General features: G+C 38.2%; 1 protein-coding gene across 1 annotated transcript in view; it reads left to right on the top strand.

Moving 5' to 3' along the window:
* The first annotated feature begins 1,273 nt into the window (after positions 1-1,273).
* The window catches only part of RXYLT1 (ribitol xylosyltransferase 1), a 33,857-nt gene continuing 13,123 nt past the window's right edge, over positions 1,274-22,007 (top strand). The window contains exons 1-3 of the mRNA XM_068561240.1: positions 1,274-1,594; positions 2,519-2,662; positions 6,950-7,052. Coding sequence (XP_068417341.1) covers positions 1,426-1,594; positions 2,519-2,662; positions 6,950-7,052 — 416 coding nt within the window. The 5' untranslated portion in view covers positions 1,274-1,425. The remainder of the gene's footprint in view (positions 1,595-2,518; positions 2,663-6,949; positions 7,053-22,007) is intronic.

The following is a 22,007-nucleotide window of genomic DNA, read 5'->3' on the forward strand; positions in this document are numbered from 1 at the left end:
ACTGCACAGATCTTTTTTTGTGTTTCAGTTGCATTTTTACCTTTCTTGAAATAATAAATCATAATATGCTGAAAATGTTGCTTTTTTCTTCCATCTTCAATATTAAAATGGCTACACGAAAACTCAGCAATTCTGATAAGTCTTTTTTTTTAATGTACGCTGATATGACAGCTGTCACATACAGTCTAGCAAAATTGTTTCAAATGAAGTTCAGTCCAGTGGTTAAGACTTCCCCTTCCAATAGGGCGTGCAGGTTCCATCCATGATTGGGGAGCTAAGATCCCACATGCCTTGCGGGCAAAAAACCCAAACATAAAACAGAAGCAATATTGTAACAAATTCAATAAAGAATTTAAAAATCATCCACAGAGAAAAAAATCTTTAAAAAAACCAATTCATTAAAGGTAAGCTTTTACCAACAGAGAGGTTGGAAACTTTATCCAGAAATGTTAAGACTGCATCGGGGTAGAGTTGAATCTGTCAGAACACAACTTAAAGCTCTAACTAACAGTCTACTCCACACTCATGTCCTACAAGCTTTCCAGCTAAGAAGACTGCCAGACAAGTTGAACAGCAAAACCAGATACAACTGACCAAAAAAGAAAATAGCCCAACTTAGCAAGGCTTGACATAGAAAATTGTTAGACAACATTCAATTTTACAGCCTCTATTTGACAAAAGACTGCATGCCTATGTGCATTCAAGTCACATCATAGTAATTAAACTCAATTTTTTTCGTATTTTTATTGTAGCAAGGTATATATAATATGATGTTTGCCATTCTAACCATTTCTAAGTGTACCGTTGAGTGGGAATTACATTCCAATGTTGTGCCACTACCACCACTTAAATTTTTTAATGGACATTTATATTCATTCGTCTGTCAATACAGCAGGCTGGGATGAAGATCACATGTTGAACAAAAACTGCCATGGTCCATGCCTTCATGTGGCCTTAACGGACTAAGGCGCTGTTTTGGTTTTTTTTCTTTGCGGTCACGTGATGGTGAAGTCTTTCTGTACATCGGAAGATGGGTAGGGTTGAAAGTGGCCGTGGATACACTGCAGAGGTCAGGGATTGGCGCGGGCGAAGGTGCGATCTTCCAACGCCCGATTCCAGAGTCCGAGGCAAGAAGAATCTTAGCGCTCCCCGAAAGGGCGGGGCCGATGGCAGGGCGGGACAGAGGAGCCGCAGAGAGGCTTAGGCGGGGCTGAGGGCGGGGCCGAGGGCGAGTCCTGGGCGGGGCGAGGGGCGGGGTCGGGGCGCGTCGGGGCGGAAGCGGCGGGCGGGTCCGTTTCGGGTGACTACTCCCTCCGGCAGGGCCTGGGTCTGCACCCGGCGACGGTAGGGCCGCGGCGCTGAGTGGCGGCTTCCCCTCAGGCCCATCTCCGCAGTGGTGGGGGCCTGAGGGGAAGGCTGAGTGGGATGCGGCTGACGCGGAAGCGTCTCTGCTCGATTCTTATCGCCCTGTACTGCCTCTTCTCCATCTACGCCGCCTACCACGTCTTCTTCGGGCGCCGCCGCCGGACGCAGGACGCGTCTTTGCGGGGCCTCAGGAAGGGGGCTGCCCCGGCGCGGGAGAGGCGCGGCCGAGGTAGGACACCGACCCGCGGCCTGCCTCCTCGGCTGCGCGCCGGGACTCGGGGCTGCGGGCTGGTGGGGGCTGGGCTAGCGGAGCCGCGCGGCCACCGGTCCCGCTCTCGGGTCCGGGATTGCCCCCGGGCCCCGGGGTGCGCTTTTCCTCCTTCAGCTCTCGGTAGCCAGCCCAGGCCTCGGGATTGGAGGATGTACGAATGCCCCCGTCCTCGCCCGTCCCACACGCCGTCCCCACTCCCTATCCCTGGGGCTGACAGGTGTGCACACCTTTAAAATACATCTTAAATATCCAAGATATTGTCACGAAATGCCAGAGATTCGCTGGAATGCCGCTGGCTTAAGGACATCTATTCCAGTATTGAAACAAGGAGCCTTCTCTAATCCTGCCGCAACTTCGGAAGGCCAGAGGGCTTCATCTCCAAGTTTTGATCCCCTCTCTTGTATTTTGACCTATGTCAGGATCGGACTCAGGCTTATTTCTCCCTTCTTTCAGAATTTTGCGCAATAGTATCTGAAACTGTGGGACACTTTTCATGTTGAAGTCAAGTGTTTATGTATAGATTGCGTTACATATATGCGATCTGTAAAGAACTGGCAAAAGTTAAACTTGTAACTTGATGCATATTACTGTACCCAGTCATTTTAGAAGGCTTTGTTTGGGAGAGAAGATTTCCTGCCTCGTGTTAACATTTTATTATTTTATATCAAGCTCTTTCAGGGTAACGGTTCAATCAAAATTATGATTTCCTTTTTTTTATTTTTACAGTGTTTAACCAGTTCAAATTCTGTTGCTTTATGTCTTTGAAAAATTGAAGTTAGGATGCAATTAAAACTCCCTAACATCTAATTTAAATGGCTTGAATTTATCTACAACTGCAGCTCTACCTTATTGATAACACTTGTTACTCTTTTTGTAACATAGAACAATCTACTTTGAGAAGTGAAGAATGGAATCCTTGGGAAGAAGATGAAAAAAATGAGCAAAAACACAGACTGCAGATATTAAATAAGTCCACAAAAGAGAAAAAAGACTTCCATGTACAAATCTGGGGCAAAGCTGCCATTGGTAAGTTAATGTTTAAAGCTAAGACATGTTAAAAGCACTTTGTTAATATATTTACAGTTTATTTCGTCATTTGTTAAGACATCCTGATGTATTTTTTCACTTTTTCTCAATATTCCATTTCTCTTTTCTGTTAGACAACATCTGTGTAAATACACACACACAAACACACACATGCACACATATATTCTATTGTTGGTCTTTAGCAGAGCACAGCTTTATTTGTCAATACAGAGAGTGGGTTGTGTATGCATAATTATACTGAAATGCCTATGTCAACTGACTTTTCATGGAATTATGTGTTTATTGGACACTTGATGCACGAGTATAAGATGTGGCCCCTGCCCTTAATGGCCAAACAAGTTTGGGAAACATTGAACTGAACAAAGTTGAACATGGTTCTTTATTGCAGGGCTTTGTCAGAGCCTTTAATATGCCAGTGTTCATTGTGAATGTCTAAGAAGGGGATATAGTATGTAGTTGATTAAACTTGTTTGCCCACAAAAGCATTTTTGCTCTGAGTATCATGAGAGTGTAGTGTTCCAAGTTATATGATATGCTCAATTAGAGAATGGGGGACCCTCAATGACAGAAGAGTCAAAGAATTTGGTGAGTTAGAAGGGGCTTTCTTTGGCCATAAAACATTAGTTAGATTTATGTACAGTAAGGGATGTGGATAGAAGGTACCAGGTGAAAGGAAAGTAAACAGAATAGTAGTGCCTGACCCATGATGTTTCATAAATTCATAGACACTTGCATACATACATATATACATCCTTGAAAATTACTACTGACCTCTGAAGTTCTAGTACCCAGACCCAGGCATCCAGTCATCAAGTTCTAGCAATTTTTTTCTCTATAAAATCTCTAATATTAATTTCTTCCTTTAAATTTCCACTTCCCTATTCTAGTTTTTAGTTATATCAACTTCTTAACAGGTTTCATGTTTCCAGACTTTTCTCATTTCAATCCAATAGGCACAAAGTGTCCAGATGAGCTTTATCAAGCACTGCATTCATTAGGCACAGTCATAGGATACCAGTTATAGAAATTCCCATTCCAAAAGGGAGAAAATGGAAGGAAAATGGAGTCACAGGTTTAAGCAATTTTGATATCCAGCCAGGCAAACTCCATTAGGTTTCAATGCCTGGGAGTACTGTGTGGCTCAGAGCTTTACTTCTGGGCTTTCAGCTCCATGCTTGGGAAGTCATCCTTCCATTTTCAGGAAGGTTAGCATGTGTTTGCAGCTCAGTAGTTTTATCATTGTGTTCCTGCTATTAGGATTTTGGGAGTCCAATAAGCTTGTTTCATTTCAAGCTGTCTCTGTCCCTTTTAGTCCAAGCTGGCAGTGTTTCTGCTAATATAACATTCTCAAGAACCTTGTGGGTCTCCCATTTATGTCACAAAGATTTGCTTTTATAGACAAGAGTTCCTCCACAGGTCTTACCTGGATAATCCCATCTCTATTTCTAGCTTCTGCTGAGATGGCTAAGGAGATCCATAAATTAACACCTAATATTTTCAAAAAACCCTCTTTGTGATTGAGTATTCTGACCAGGCATTAGCAAAAGGATGTCACCTACATCCTTAGCCTTCTCTCCAGAGCATGCTTTCTTGACAGTGAATCTCCTAATTTTTCACCTCTTTTGCAATCTGAATAGGCTAGGAATTTCCGAAATCATCAAGTCATTGTTCCTTTTTGCTTACCAGTTTTTTCCTCGGTCTCTCTTTTCAACTCATATTTTACTGTAATCAGCAAGATGAAACCAGGCCACAACTTCAACACTTTACTTAGAAATCTCTTCAGCTAACTATCCAAGTTTATCGTTTACAAGTTCTGCTTTGCATATAACTGCAGGACACAATTCAGCTAAACTTTCTGCTACTGTATAACAAAGATCCCCTTTTCTCCGGTCTCTAATGACATGTTCCTCATTTCCTTCTGAGCCCCTACCAAGAGCAATTTTAATGTGCATATTTTTTTTTCCCAGTAGTAAAACATTTGCTAGAGCAAGCAGAAAGGAATGCACATCTTAAAGAAACCTTCACAAAGTCACAAAATTTGAAGTATGTATATTTCTTTTCCTTTTATAAACAAGATAGGACAAAAATCATCAAAATCATTTCAGCAAAATATTTTTCTACCATTATGGCAAGTTAAAAAAAATACAATGAAATAGGAGAAGACAATTTAAAAGCTGTTGTCAGGTTTTTGTTTTTTAATTTTAAATTTAGCAACACTTCAGACCCAGAGCAGTCCTGTTTCCAGGATCCTCTCTCCCTCCTCAGTTGTAGGGACTCTGGATCTGGCAGTCTGCTGCTTCATGTCTCAGGACTGGACACAAACCTGGCTGGGAAACCTGAGCATCAACTTTCACTTAGAATCAGACCCCTCCCCTAACCTGCAGATGTTTGGGAAGCACTTTGGTGCACATCCCTAACACCTCCATGGACTGGGCTGCAGAAGCCAGTCTCAAATGGGGCCTGCCTAGCCACAGAAAAAGAATTTTATTTGTAGGTGTTTTTAAGGTGATAATGTGCATATTTTTACCAACAGTCAGTTTATGGTGATTTCGGTATTCTCTAAGATGACACAGGTTTTTTTCTACTGTTCTCCTCACTTTCTTCTGAGTTTTCAGAACTGAGTCACTAACATCCATATTTCTACCTACAGTCTGTTCAAGGCAATCTAATCTAGGTGTTTTTTAATCATGCTTCTCAAAATTCTTCCAGCCTTTCCCCATTACCCAATTCCAAAGGCACTTCCAGATTTTTAAGTATTTGTTACAGCAGCACCCCATTTCCAGGTACCATAATCTATTGCTACATAATCTATAGGTTCCTTTAGCTGCCATAACCAATTACCAAAAATTTAGTGGCTTAAAACAACACATTTTTTTAATTGATCTGTAAGTGACATATAACATTATATAAATATGTTTCAGGTGTACTACATAATGATTTGATACATTGTATATATTTTGAAAGGATCAACATAGTAAGTCTAGTGAACATCCATCACCTCACATAGTTACAATTTTTTTTCTTGTGATGAGAACTTTTAAGATCTACTTTCTTAGCAACTCTCAAATATGCAATACAGTATTATTAACTGCAGTCACCATAAGTTTATTAGCTTACGTTTCTGAAGGCAGAAATCTAAAATGTGTCCACAGGGCTATATTCCCTTTGGAGGCTCTAGAGGAGCATCTGTTTCCTTGCCTTTAACAGTTTCTAGTGACTGCCTGCATTCCTTGACTCACAGCCCCACCTCACTCTGACTTCTGCTTGCTCCCCACATCTCTTTCCCTCGTTTTCAGTCTCCTGCCTCCCTTTCCTGAGGACCCTTGTGATTACATAGGACCCACCCATAATCTCTCCACCTCAGCATCCTTATCTTAATCACATTTAGAAGTTCTCTTTTGCTTTGTAAAGTTAACATTCATAGGTGCTAGAGATTTCATCTTTGGACATCTTGGGTTGGAGGAAAGCATTACTCAGCCTACCATATTTGGAAAGCTTTATCTGATTAGCCAAGTTTTTAAACATGGGTTTTGTGTGTGTCTTTTAGTACCACGGTGTAATGAGAATGGAACAAAACACATCTCTCAGTGTAACTTTTTAGTTACATTTATGTAATTGGGCTCCCTGATTACCTCCTCATCTCCAGATTACCTCATTGTATGACAATACAGAGCTCTGAGACCTCTACTCTCAGAGCTTTCATTCAGGTGAGATCATGATAAAACGTAGGGGCCAGCCTAAGGAGAAAAGACACAGTGGCATTTGTTTGCAGAGGGCATCATGCAGTGAAGGATGTGTGTTCAGGTGGGGAGGAGGTAATATCTCCTTGACATATTGAATGCATATGTACATACATGAGCTTCTCTGGTTCTGTTTGGCACAAGATGGTGACTCCACCCCCAGTTTGTTATAATATAGAAACAGTCCTAATCATACAGTAACTTACACTGTAATCATATTGTAACTTACACTGTAATATAACACATTTCAGGATAAGATAGGTAGTAAAGGTCCAATGATAATTAGGGGTTTCTCAAATTTAGAGTAAGAGAGTTTTTTGTCTTTAATATAACCCACATTTTACACTGACAACCTCTGAGTTTAGTCTCTCATACATTAGCTGCCATATTGATGGTTTTGAGCCCAAAGAGGAATAGAATCTGGTTTCCTGATCAAATGATATGAAAGAGCAGAACATAAATTCATCTCACACACTAGAGTACACCAGAAGGTAAATGCTTTCATTTTTTGTTTTTTTAATTACAGGTTTGTATCTCTGGGAGCATATTTTTGAAGGTTTACTTGAGCCCACTGATGTGACTGCTCAGCGGAGAGAAGGAAATTTAGTTGTTGGAAGAACACATTACAGGTATTAATTGTGCAACATTAACCTTTATATGTTGCTGTACAATTTTTTATGTAAATACTAGAAGAAAAATCAGAGGAAAATATATCAATATTTATAGAAAATATTTTCACTTCAACTTGTGAAGGATGGAGAGGTAAATCTCATGTATATGTATTTGTAGTTAAAGCTTACCTTAAACATTTTCTTATAAAATTGGATGTTACAAAATACGGGTTTTTTTGGAATCATGTGTCTATTTCATTTTAATCAAAACATTTCTGATTATATGGAAAAGTTCATGCTCTAAATTTTGTAACATTTGGTTGTTGATAAACATGTAACATTCTATATGTTGGGGGAATAATATGCAAACTTAAAGTATTTTTATTTTTCTCCTTCATGTAATAGATTCACATATTTTTATTTATTCACGTGGTAGCAAAGCTACTGGTATTAGTTTTGAAATTTTTATCAAAACATTTCATATATGAGTTCTATCATGATTTGATAGTATAGATTACCATTTTACTGCAATATTCAGAAATCTTTTTTTAATTCAATAAAACCAATGTATTATTGACATTTTTACACTCTTATTTTTATAAAACTTTTTATCTGTGATTGCATATTTTCTGAAGATTTTTAAATAGAATTAAGATCATTTTATTTAGAAATATTGTGACAATGAAAGAATGCTATTTTCTATTAGATTTTGCCTTCTTATTGAAATAAAAACCAAAAATAATTATTTTAAAATGCTTATGTCATTTAACAATTATATTATTAAGGGAAAAAAATGTGAACCAAAGATTATGGTTTCCTTTAGGTTTCCATTTATTTCTCACAGAAATCAAGAGGAAGAGCTATAGTTAATATCAGTTTCATTTGAATTTTCACTGCTCTTTTAATTCTTTATTTACTGTATACACACTTGGAAAGCAATTTCATTGCATTATCTTTTCAAAGTAATCATTCTTGAAAAGTAAACAGGCTTTTAAATCATCATTGGTAATGATTATTTTTCCTTTTATCTCCAGGCTTCTACTGATCTAATCCCATTGAAGAGTTTATACATAATCCTAAACTTAAAATAGTTGGATTTGGGTGTTTGAAAGTAAATATATATTATGCATATAAATCTAACATTTTGCTGTTTTAAAAGTAAACATGTGTTATGAGTATTAGTCTATTAGGTCTACCTACAATATATATTAGAATTTTCAAAAGAATTATTTGAAATTCATAGAGAAGTTAATATACAGTGTTACTACAGCAAAGGTTTTGAGCGAACGACATTAACTCCCAAAAGAAAAACTAACTTCCTGTTTCCTTCTGAAATTTTTACCTGAGATTTTATATTATGATTAAATAACAATGCTGTTTCCTTTCAGAATTTAAGAGAACTGTGTATTCAAGGAAGTTCACTATTGTAGCAGATTTTTTTAAACAGCTTATTAAAGTTTTAGGTTCATGGAAAGTAGCATACGTAATTGATCCAAAATTAATAAACTTTTATGAAATTGCAAGTTTTGATTTGAATCAGGCTACATGGGTACTAACTTAAATGTTTCGACACATTCTTTTTTTTTTAAGTTACTTATTTTATTTATTTATTTTTGTCTGCATTGGATCTTTGTTGCTGCGCGCGGGCTTTTTATAGTTGCGGCGAGTGGGGACTCCTCTTCATTGTGGTGCGTGTGCTTCTCATTGTGGTGGTTTCTCTTGTTGCGGAGCACGGGCTCTAGGCGCACGGGCTTCAGTAGTTGTGGCTCACGGGCTCTAGAGTGCAGGCTCAGTAGTTGTGGCACACGGGCTTAGTTGCTCCGCGGCACGTGGGATCTTCCCAGACCAGGGCTCGAACCCGTGTCCCCTGCCTCGGCAAGTGGATTCTTAACCACTGCGCCACCAGGGAGGTCCCAACACATTCATTTTTATTTGACCAAAAGTGAATTGGCAGTAATGGCTCATCTTGAAGATATAGAAAGAGTCTCTAAATACTATCAAAATCCTTTAAATATTAGCATAAATACATTCTATTTAAATAAACCTTTAAGTTTACAAAGAGCTTATATCATTTAACGTTAATTTCACAACACTTCTGAGACAGAAAATAGAAAGGGTATCCTCAGTGTTCCAGGGTCGATCAACCTCCTGAATGCTGATTCTTATCTATTCATAGGCCCAAATAATGTAATCCAGAATATCAAGTAAATAACTCAGGATGGAAATAGAACTATCAGTCAGTCCACATGTTTGTATTGGCTTGACCAGTACATTCTTTCCATGTAGGCAGACTACAGGTGATACCTAAATATTTGAAAGTTGTTTGATTAATATGGAATCAAAATGTGGGATATAACTCTATATAGCACTTCCAAATCTGTGTTTTTCAGAAGGGAAGAAATGAATGACTCCATGTTCACCACTGAGTCAGTACCATACATAGTCTGTGCTCAGGATGTGAATAGATGAATACATGCAGGGAAAACTGAACTTGTGAGGCAGCCTGGTGAAGTCCAGTCACCTCTGGGCAGTGTAGCAATGTGACTGAGTTGTTAAGGGCACAGACTCTGAAGCCAGAATATCTCAGTTCCAATTCCAGCTTTACCTCTTACTAGTGTCTGACCCTGGCAAGTTTCTTAACCTCTCAGTGCCTGGATTTCCTTGAGTTTGAAATAATTATAATATAATGTAATATATATAATTATAATATATATATAATATATATAATTATAATATAATAATTTAAAATAATTATTAAGGTAAATATTAGTTTCTATTTCACAGGATTGTTTTGAAGATTAAACGCACTAATAGATATACAGTGCTTAGACCAGTATCTGGCACATGGTAATCACTATAGAAGTCTTGTTATTAGTTTTATTATTTTTACTGTTACTTAAATAGGTACTGCAACATCTCCCTACCTTTCAGTTCTCCTTTTTTCTGTGTTTCCATTATTGTCTATTATCTCTCCACCACATACCTCCTAATAAACACCTTTTTGATACATGTTTTATGTTAATGTGTTCAGTTAGGTTACAAGCTAGCATGGCACCCATTCTGTCTCTTGAAGGAACTTTGCCTGTCTCTGCTCATATCCGTCATATGTTCATTTATAGTTTAATTTCAAAGGGCAACTTTATGTTTAATTTCTTAGGAGGAGTCTTCTGCTTATCATGACCTTTGATTATGCCCATAAGACTGCCTTCAGAATTCTGTAATGTGCATGTGCAGGCATTATCATAAGATATATAAATGTCTACCCATTTGATAAAACAAAAGTTAGATGCTAAATTACTTAATTCGTTGTTATCTAAATTCAATTATACTTTCTTTTTTTAAAAAAATAAGTATATTTATTTTATTTATTTTTGGCTGTGTTGGGTCTTTTGTCGCTGCACACAGGCTTTCTCTAGTTGTGGCGAGTGGGGACTACTCTTCGTTGCGATGCGCGGGCTTCTCATTGCGGTGGCTTCTCTCATTGCGGAGCATGGGCACTAGGCACGCGGGCTTCAGTAGTTATGGCACACAGGCTCTAGAGCGCAGGCTCAGTAGTTGTGGCTCATGGGCTCTAGAGCGCAGGCTCAGTAGTTGTGGTGCATGGGCTTAGTTGCTCCACAGCATGTGGGATCTTCCCCGACCAGGGCATGAACCTGTGTCCCCTGAATTGGCAGGCAGATTCTTAACCACTGCGCCACCAGGGAAGTCCTAAATTCAATTATATTTTCAATGAGCATCTGCTCCTTATGAAAAAGTTGAACTTATCTCTGAAGATCACGATAAAATGTGTCTGATTCCTATTTTTAGAATTTCCAGATATCACTATTATAAGAATTTAGTGAGCTCACTACTCATTACAGTGAGTGAAAGCTTTTATAGATAATATTAATGGCTACAATATATTTCAGTCATATACTGGACCATAGATCAATACAGATCTCAAATAAAATTTTCATTGGTAAACAAAGACAATATAGTTAATTTTTCATAATGCCCATTCTCCCACTCCAGCCAAGCTAGTATGAGGGTGGGAGTGTTCCATCATAAACACTGAATTCGGGAGGCATGGAGTCATGGCAATGATGCTGGCCACAAAAGTAGGGTGAATTGCAACAGCTATTCAAAAGTAAGGGCCATTCGTGGGTTTGGTATACCTATTTTCTAAAACTATTTATTAACCAAAAATGATGTAGAATTCAATGGCTGAGAGCTGTGTGGATGGTTTAGCTTGGGCGCTTATTCTTTTTTTTTTTTTTTTTGCATGCTTTTTTTTTTTTTTTTTTTTCTGGCATCTGTTTTATTTATTTATTTTTCACACACACACACACACACACACACACACACACACACACACACACACTGTATTTTATTTTTACAAGAGATAAATAGACTGACACCAAGCATTGTACATGGATGACCACAACAAAAGCAACAATGATTGCAATTACCAAACATGAAACACACTCATACTATGTCATAATATTGACATTCAGTCCAGTAATCTTCCACTGTAACAGCTCCTTTACTTTGCAGTGAAAATTGATTTGTATATTCTTTGCCTCTGAGTCCCTGTGGGATTTTTTTTTTTTTTTACTTCAGACAGAAAATCACAAAAATTATACTCATCCTCATCAGTTCACTCAGTCCCATGTAATTAATTTTTTTTTTCATCTTGATCTTTTGTTAGCACTTTTATGAGTTCATCAGTTTTTCATTAGAGTTCTGAAAATGCTTATTCATTCAGTTCAGCAGTACAGTCAGTTACCAGAAACCTGTACTTGTCAGAGTCTTTTCCATGAATTTCTTGAAGATAAAAGCCTTTTATAGGAACATATTTGTAAAAGCATCAGAGTACACCCAGAACTGTCTGTAAATGACAAAAGACTTAAAAATGACCACTGTTGAAGATTTGATGAAAGTTCATAATAATGCAGTTGACAAGAAAATTAGTTATTTCTGAGATATACATTTTAAAGTAATAACTAGGATTATTACTTATAACATTATACCAGAACATATAAGATTTTTAGAAATTTCATGTGATGTCTGAAACATTTATATTAACATATTTCCATACAAATACAAATATAAGATTTTTAGAAATTTCATATAATGTCTGAAACATTTATATTAACATATTTCCATACATATTTCCATACAAATACAAATATAAGATTTTTAGAAATTTCATGTAATGTCTGAAACATTTATATTAACATATTTCCATACAAATAACCCAATGAAAGTTTAGTATTAGTTGTTTTGTTTGTTTGTTGTTTTATACTGCAGGTTCTTATTAGGCATCAATTTTATACACATCAGTGTATACATGTCAATCCCAATCGCCCAATTCAGCACACCACCATCCCCACCCCACCGCAGTTTTCCCCCCTTGGTGTCCATATGTCCATTCTCTACATCTGTGTCTCCACTTCTGCCCTGCAAACCGGCTCATCTGTACCATTTTTCTAGGTTCCACATACATGCATTAATATACAATATTTGTTTTTCTCTTTCTGACTTACTTCACTCTGTATGACAGTCTCTAGATCCATCCACTTCTCAACAAATGACTCAATTTCGTTCCTTCTTATGGCTGAGTAATATTCCATTGTATATATGTACCACAACTTCTTTATCCATTCGTCTGTTGATGGGCATTTAGGTTGCTTCCATGACCTGGCTATTGTAAATAGTGCTGCAATGAACATTCGGGTGCATGTGTCTTTTTGAATTACGGTTTTCTCTGGGTATATGCCCAGTAGTGGGATTGCTGGGTCATATGGTAATTCTATTTTTAGTTTTTTAAGGAACCTCCATAATGTTCTCCATAGTGGCTGTATCAATTTACATTCCCACCAACAGTGCAAGAGGGTTCTCTTTTCTCCACACCCTCTCCAGCATTTCTTGTTTGTTGATTTTCTGATGATGCCCATTCTAACAGGAGTGAGGTGATACCTCATTGTAGTTTTGATTTGCATTTCTCTAATAATTAGTGATGTTGAGCATCTTTTCATGTGCTTCGTGGCCGTCTGTATGTCTTCTTTGGAGAAATGCCTATTTAGGTCTTCTGCCCATTTTTGGATTGGGGTGTTTGTTTCTTTAATATTGAGCTGAATGAGCTGTTTATATATTTTGGAGATTAATCCTTTTTCCGGTGATTCGTTTGCAAATATTTTCTCCCATTCTGAGGGTTGTCTTTTCGTCTTGTTTATGGTTTCCTTTGCTGTGCAAAAGCTTTGAAGTTTCATTAGGTCCCATTTGTTTATTTTTGTTTTTATTTCCATTACTCTAGGAAGTGGATCAAAAAAGATCTTGCTGTGATTGATGTCAAAGAGTGTTCTTCCTATGTTTTCCTCTAAGAGTTTTATAGTGTCCAGTCTTATATTTAGGTCTCTAATCCATTTTGAGTTTATTTTTGTGTATGGTGTTAGGGAGTATTCTAATTTCATTCTTTTACATGTAGCTGTCCAGTTTTCCCAGCACCACTTATTGAACAGACAGTTTTTTCTGCATTCTATATCTTTGCCTCCTTTGTCATAGATTAGTTGACCATAGGTGCGTGGGTTAATCTCTGGGCTTTCTATCTTGTTCCATTGATCTGTGTTTCTGTTTTTGTGCCAGTACCATATTGTCTTGATTACTGTAGCTTTGTAGTATAGTCTGAAGTCAGGGAGTCTGATTCCTCCAGCTCCATTTTTTTGCCTCAAGACTGCTTTGGCTATTCGGGGTCTTTTGTGTCTCCATACAAATTTTAAGGTGATTTGTTCTAGCTCCGTAAAAAATGCCATTGGTAATTTGATAGGGATTGCATTGAATCTGTAGATTGCTTTGGGTAGTACACACATTTTCACAATGTTGATTCTTCCAATCCAAGAACATGGTATATCTCTCCATCTGTTGGTATCATCTTTAATTTCTTTCATCAGTGTCTTATAGTTTTCTGCATACAGGTCTTTTGTCTCCCTAGGTAGGTTTATTCCTAGGTATTTTATTCTTTTTGTTGCAATGGTAAATGGGAGTGTTTCCATAATTTCTCTTTCAGATTTTTCATCATTAGTGTATAGGAATGCAAGAGATTTCTGTGCATTAATTTTGTATCCTGCAACTTTACCATATTCATTAATTAGCTCTAGCAGTTTTCTGGTGGCAGTTTTAGGATTCTCTATGTATAGTATCATGTCATCCGCAAACAGTGACAGTTTTACTTCTTCTTTTCCAATTTGTATTCCTTTTATTTCTTTTTCTTCTCTGATTGCCGTGGCTAGGACTTCCAGAACTATGTTGAATAATAGTGGTGAGAGTGGACATCCTTGTCTCGTTCCTGATCTTAGAGGAAATGCTTTCAGTTTTTCACCATTGAGAATGATGTTTGCTGTGGGTTTGTCATATATGGCCTTTATTATGTTGAGGTAGGTTCCCTCTATGCCCACTTTCTGGAGAGTTTTTATCATAACTGGGTGTTGAATTTTGTCTAAAGCTTTTTCTGCATCTATTGAGATGATCATATGGTTTTTCTTCTTCAATTTGTTAATATGGTGTATCACATTGATTGATTTGCGTATATTGAAGAATCCTTGCATCCCTGGGATAAATCCCACTTGATCGTGGTGTATGATCCTTTTAATGTGTTGTTGGATTCTGTTTGCTAGTATTTTGTTGAGGATTTTTGCATCTATATTCATCAGTGATATTGGTCTGTAATTTTCTTTTTTCGTAGTGTCTTTGTCTGGTTTTGGTATCAGGGTGATGGTGGCCTCATAGAATGAGTTTGGGAGTGTTCCTTCCTCTGCAATTTTTTGGAAGAGTTTGAGAAGGATAGGTGTTAGCTCTTCTCTAAATGTTTGATAGAATTCACCTGTGAAGCCATCTGGTCCTGGACTTTTGTTTGTTGGAAGATTTTTAATCACAGTTTCAATTTCATTACTTGTGATTGGTCTGTTCATATTTTCTGTTTCTTCCTGGTTCAGTCTTGGAAGGTTATACCTTTCTAAAAATTTGTCCATTTCTTCCAGGTTGTCCATTTTATTGGCATAAAGTTGCTTGTAGTAGTCTCTTAGGATGCTTTGTATTTCTGCAGTGTCTGTTGTAACTTCTCCCTTTTCATTTCTGATTTTATTGATTTGAGTCCTCTCCCTCTTTTTCTTGATGAGTCTGGCTAATGGCTTATCAATTTTGTTTATCTTCTCAAAGAACCAACTTTTAGTTTTATTGATCTTTGCTATTGTTTTCTTTGTTTCTATTTCATTTACTTCTGCTCTGATCTTTATGATTTCTTTCCTTCTCTAGTTTCTTTAGGTGTAAGGTTAGATTGTTTACTTGAGATTTTTCTTGTTTCTTTAGGTAGGCTTGTATAGCTATAAACTTCCCTCAGAACTGCTTTCTCTGCATCCCATAGGTTTTGGGTCGTCGTGTTTTCATTGTCATTTGTCTCTAGGTATTTTTTGATTTCCTCTTTGATTTCTTCAGTGATCTCTTGGTTATTTAGTAACATATTGTTTAGCCTCCATGTGTTTGTCTTTTTTACGTTTTTTTCCCTGTAATTCATTTCTAATCTCATAGCGTTGTGGTCAGAAAAGATGCTTGATATGATTTCAATTTTCTTAAATTTACTGAGGCTTGACTTGTGACCCAAGATGTGATCTATCCTGGAGAATGTTCCTTGCGCACTTGAGAAGAACGTGTAATCTGCTGTTTTTGGATGGAATGTCTAAATCTATCTGGTCTATTGTGTCATTTAAAGCTTCTGTTTCCTTATTTATTTTCATTTTGGATGATCTGTCCATTGGTGTAAGTGAGGTATTAAAGTCCCCCACTATGATTGTGTTACTGTCCATTTCCTCTTTTATAGCTGTTAGCAGTTGCCTTATGTATTGAGGTGCTCCTATGTTGGGTGCATATATATTTATAATTGTTATATCTTCTTCTTGGATTGATCCCTTGATCATTATGTAGTGTCCTTCCTTGTCTCTTGTAACATTCTTTATTTTAAAGTCTATTTTATCTGATATGAGTATAGCTACTCCAGCTTTCTTTTGATTTCCATTTGCATGGAATATCTTTTTCCATCCCCTCACTTTTAGTCTGTATGTGTCCCTAGGTCTAAAGTGGGTCTCTTGTAGACAGCATATATATGGGTCTTGTTTTTGTATCCATTCAGCCAGTCTATGTCTTTTGGTTGGGGCATTTAATCCATTCACGTTTAAGGTAATTATCGATATGTATGTTCCTATGACCATTTTCTTAATTGTTTTGGGTTTGTTTTTGTAGGTCCTTTTCTTCTCTTGTGTTTCCCACTTAGAGAAGTTCCTTTAGCATTTGTTGTAGAGCTGGTTTGGTGGTGCTGAATTCTCTTAGCGTTTGCTTGTCTGTAAAGCTTTTGATTTCTCCATCAAATCTAAATGAGATCCTTGCCGGGTAGAGTAATCTTGGTTGTAGGTTCTTCCCTTTCATCACTTTAAGTATATCATGCCACTCCCTTCTGGCTTGCAGAGTTTCTGCTGAGAAATCAGCTGTTAACCTTATGGGAGTTCCCTTGTATTTTATTTGTCGTTTTTCCCTTGCTGCTTTCAATAATTTTTCTTTGTCTTTAATTTTTGCCACTTTGATTACTATGTGTCTCGGCGTGTTTCTCCTTGGGTTTATCCTGTATGGGACTCTCTGCGCTTCCTGGACTTGGGTGGCTATTTCCTTTCCCATGTTAGGGAAGTTTTCGACTATAATCTCTTCAAATATTTTGTCTGGTCCTTTCTCTCTCTCTTCACCTTCTGGGACCCCTATAATGCGAATGTTGCTGCGTTTAATGTTGTCCCAGAGGTCTCTTAAGCTGTCTTCATTTCTTTTCATTCTTTTTTCTTTAGTCTGTTCCGCAGCAGTGAATTCCACCATTCTGTCTTCCAGGTCACTTATCCGTTCTTCTGCCTCAGTTATTCTGCTGTTGATTCCTTCTAGTGTAGTTTTCATTTCAGTTATTGTGTTGGTCATCTCTGTTTGTTTGTTCTTTAATTCTTCTAGGTCTTTGTTAATCATTTCTTGCATCTTCTCAATCTTTGCCTCCATTCTTATTCCGACGTCCTGGATCATCGTCACTATCATTATTCTGAATTCTTTTTCTGGAAGGTTGCCTATCTCCACTTCATTTAGTTGTTTTTCTGGGGTTTCTTCTTGTTCCTTCATCTGGTACATAGCCCTCTGCCTTTTCATCTTGTCTATCTTTCTGTAACTGTGGTTTTTGGTCCACAGGCTGCAGGATTGTAGTTTTTCTTCTGCTGTCTGCCCTCTGGTGGTTGAGGCTATCTAAGAGGCTTGATGGGAGGCTCTGGTGGTGGGTAGAGCTGACTGTTGCTGTGGCAGTCAGAGCTCAGTAAAACTTTAATCCACTTGACTGTTGATGGGTGGGGCTGGGTTCCCTCCCTGTTGGTTGTTTTGCCTGAGGCAACCCAACACTGGAGCCTACCTGGGCTCTTTGGTGGGGTTAATGGCAGGCTCTGGGAGGGCTCACGCCAAGGAGCACTTCCCAGAACCTCCGCTGCCAAAGTCCTTGTCCCCACAGTGAAACAGAGCCACCCCCCGCCTCTGCAGGAGACCCCCCAACACTGGCAGGTAGGTCTGGTTCAGTCTCCCCCAGGGTCACTGCTCCTTCCCCTGGGTCCCGATGCACACACTACTTTGTGTGTGCCCTCCAAGAGTGGGATCTCTGTTTCCCCCAGTCCTGTCGAAGTCCTGCAATCAATTCCCACTAGGCTTCAAAGTCTGATTCTCTAGGAATTCCTCCTCCCGTTGCCGGACCCCCAGGTTGGGAAGCCTGACGTGGGGCTCAGAACCTTCACTCCAGTGGGTGGACTTCTGTGGTATAAGTGTTCGCCAGTCTGTGAGTCACCCACCCAGCAGTTATGGGATTAGATTTTACTCTGATTGCGCCCCTCCTACCGTCTCACTGTGGCTTCTCCTCTGTCCTTGGACGTGGGGTATCCTCCTTGGTGAAGTCCAGGGTCTTCCTGTCAATGATTGTCCAGCAGACAGTTGTGATTCTGGTGCTCTCGCAAGAGGGAGTGAGAGCACGTCCTTCTACTCCGCCATCTTAGTTAATCCACTCCAAGGGAGTGGTTTTTAAAAAAAACTTTAAACTATATGGTTCAAGTACGAAGAAAATACAAAACTCAGGTTACCTCTTGTCTCCTGGGAGGCAAGCGCCGCCGCGGTCCCGCAGTTGCTAAGGAGAAATCTGGGCGCTTATTCTTTATCAAGGCATTTGCCAGACTCTTAGCTGGCAATTATTAATCTTATCTGTAACTCACTTAATATAATAGCATATAGCGTTTGTTCAGTAGCACTCATTGAATTTAGAAAAAATGAAACAAAATTATATTGGATTCTAAAAAAAATATATTTTGCTCACGTTCAGCTTAGAACTCAATATTCAAATGATTTCTCTGGACTTTGTAAGTTTTGAAAGTACTTATTGGGAAGGAAGTTTTTAACCGAACCTAGCAGAAAAAGAATAAATATTGAAAATTAGAAGTTCTGACTACTAAATATATGCTAAGAAATCTAGAAGAGCAAGTCACCATTTTAAAATTCTGTGTATGAGCTCCTTAAATATGTTCATTTCTCAGCTAACGGATATTTGTGACTGATGCATGATTAATAACTTTAGGAAACTAAAATACATCTTTTATCATTCATAAATATACTATAATATCTCATACATATGCCCTACTTTATGTAATAAATGTATAGCTGGAAATTTATTATTAAATTGAATTTTTGGAACTTGATTTATATTTTAAATGCAGTAGGAGAACTTAAATAAATTGGTAGAGCAGATAACTCCCTTAAAGAGAATTATGGCTTACTCATTCAACATTTACTTGAGTGCCTGCTAGTTAGTTCATACTAGGCTCTGAGGATTTCAAAGTGAATAAAATACTTTTCCCTAGCCTCAGGGAGTTCACACACTAGTGGCTGAGATAAACACATAAATAATTTTTATACCTTATACAAAGCATAATGGTAAGGACGTGCATACTCCTTAGTTGTTAGGTAAATATAGAGGGAAGGCCACTAACTCAGTATGAGTAGAGTTGGGGATATGGGGCCTATCAAGAAAGGCTTCCTAGAGGAGGTGATACCTGAGCTAAGTCTTAAAAGATTAGTAGGATTTAGGAAGGCAGTGAGAGGAGTGATTATATTCCCAGCAGAGGCAATATCAGGGCCTAAGAACTGATAAACAGCTTGGGTTGTGCATAGAATCGCAAACCATTCAGAATCCCTAAAGCATGAAGATGGGGTAGGGTAGCTCATATTGGGAGTGGAGGGCAAGGGCCAGATCATCATGGGCCTTGTATTTGCCACATTAAAGCTCTTGGACTTTATTCTTGTTCAGTGAAAAGCAGTTGAAGATGATTAAGCTAGATAGTGGTAATTGTCATGTATGTTTTTTGTGTAGATGTCTCTAGTAGCCATGTGGAAAAATGATTTGAAGGAGACAGCTGAATGCAGGCAGACCAGGACATTGCGTTAGGAAACTATAAGTATCCAGCAGAGATATAAATAAGGGATGAAATTGGGAAGTGGTATTCTGGCAGGGCCAGGAATTTTAGAAATTTGCGGACAAAACTATCAGAATTTAAGGATTATTAGATGAGAGCAAGAATTGAATGGGACAGCTCCCTGGTTTCTAGCTTGCATGACTGGATAGCTAGTATGCGTTCAAGACAGAAAATACAGAAAGAATAAAAGCAGATTTTTCTACTCTTCTCTAGGCCACTACCCAACACCTGCCTAACCCTCGCTTTCTCAGCAGACAACCCTGCGTCTATTTCCTCAAGAATATCCACAATTATCTCCCTTAACTAGCTGCTCCTCTAACATTTGCCTACATGATCTCTATGTGATCCCTCACCTAACCTTCTCTCTTTCCTCAGCTCTCAGACAATGAGGTGATCTCCCTCACCTGTGTTCAGTATTAACTCCCTCCACCTGGGTATCCCTTCTGCATATCCCAAGACCTTGCTCCATCGGTTACTTCCTTGCTCTCCTTTGTCTCCCACCTTTCACTCATTATTGCGTTCTCACCTTCTCATCCACACTTTCAGAAGAGTTGTCTACACTTACTGTCCCCACTTAACTTCTTTTTTTTAATTTATTTTATTCAGGTATAGTTGATTTACAATGTTGTGTTAATTCTGCTGTACGGCAAAGTGATTCAGTTATACATATATGTACATTCTTTTTCATATTCTTTTTCATTATCATTTATCACAGGATGTTGAATATAGTTCCCTGTGCTATACAGTAGGACCTTGTTTATCCATTCTATATATAACACTTTGCATCTGCTAATCCCAAACTCCCAATCCATCCCTCCCCCATCCCCCTCCCCCTTGGCAACCACAAGTCTGTTCTCTATGTCTGTGAGTCTGTTTTGTAGATAAGTTCATTTGTGTCATATTTTAGATTCCACATATAAGTGATATCATATGGTTTTTGCCTTTTTCTTTCTGACTTACTTCATTTAGTATGAAAACCTCTAGGTCCATCCATGTTGCTGCAGATGGCATTATTTCATTATTTTTTATGGCTGAATAATATTCCATTGTGTATGTGTACCACATCTTCTTTATCCATTCATCTGTCAATGGACATTTAGGTTGTTTCCATGTCTTGGCTATTGTGAATAGTGCTGCTATGAACGTTGGGGTGCATGTATCTTTTTGAATTATAGTTTTATCTGGATATATGCCCAGGAGTGGGATTGCTGGATCATATGGCAACTCTATTTTTAGTTTTTTGAGGAACCTCCAAACTGTTTTCCATAGTGGCTGCACCAATTTACATTCCCGCCAACAGTGTAGGAAGGTTCCCTTTTCTGCACACCCTCCCCAGCATTTGTAACTTGTATACATTTTAATGATGGCCATTCTGACTGGCGTGAGGTGGTACCTCATTGTAGTTTTGATTTGCATTTCTCCCCACTTAGTTCTTACTGTCCCCTTACTTCTCATTCACTTCTCAACCCACTGCAGTCTGACTAACACACCTCCCAGCACACACACAGCTATCTGAATCTTATGGGATTTTTTTTTTTTACCCCTAAAGTTTCTTTACCTAAATCTGTGCTTTCCAAACTGTATAATAAAGCACCCTGGGGCACCACAAAATATTTTAAATATTTGTAGGAATCACAATTATACTTCACATCTGTCAAACACCATGCAAACTAGTTTGAGGTAGTTCACAGTTTCAACATTAGATCACCCTACATCCATTTCAGAGATGTCATACATTTGTGGAGCTGGATTTCCTATGGTTGCTGTGATCAAATCCAAGTACTGTGCAAAAATCAAAGTGGAACAGGCAGTGACCGTGGTAGTGTCCTCTCTGATTCCAAGGTTTGAGGAGTTGCGTAGTGCTCAACGGGTGCACGCATCCCATTATTAAGTATGTGTGGTTAGTTAAGAATGAAATAGGAATATTATTTTTTCCTTCAGTGTATGTGTATTATTTCTTAAGTGGCTTCTAAGCTCTTAGGACATAAATACTAAGTTATTTGGATCTAACAACTTAAAAAACTGAACCATTACTCATTTCTTCTGGCTTGAAAAAATTACTAAAACACTGAAAGTCTTGGGAACCAAGAAAATTTGGGAACCTCCGATCTATACCTTAGCTCCGGAGCATTGACCCCAGGGGCTTTCACTATTACTTGAACATGGCCTTGAGGTCTAGAAAACCAATTAGTCAGAGCATAAGAGCTGACATGCCTGCTTGCCGGAATGTGAGAGCATTCTACAGAAAGAGAGCTGTGGAGATTCCAAGATGGGTCAAATGTGCCCTGAATGAATCATACTTTTGTTAATTTGTGTCGATCAATAAAATTAGAACTATTCCCACCTATAATTTTAAAGGAGAGAAAAAGTGTTCATGTACTACCAATAATAAGTATTTTAAACCTATCATAATTATCATCAT

This window comes from Eschrichtius robustus, chromosome 13 (assembly GCF_028021215.1).
Source record: "Eschrichtius robustus isolate mEscRob2 chromosome 13, mEscRob2.pri, whole genome shotgun sequence".
NCBI lineage: Eukaryota > Metazoa > Chordata > Mammalia > Artiodactyla > Eschrichtiidae > Eschrichtius > Eschrichtius robustus.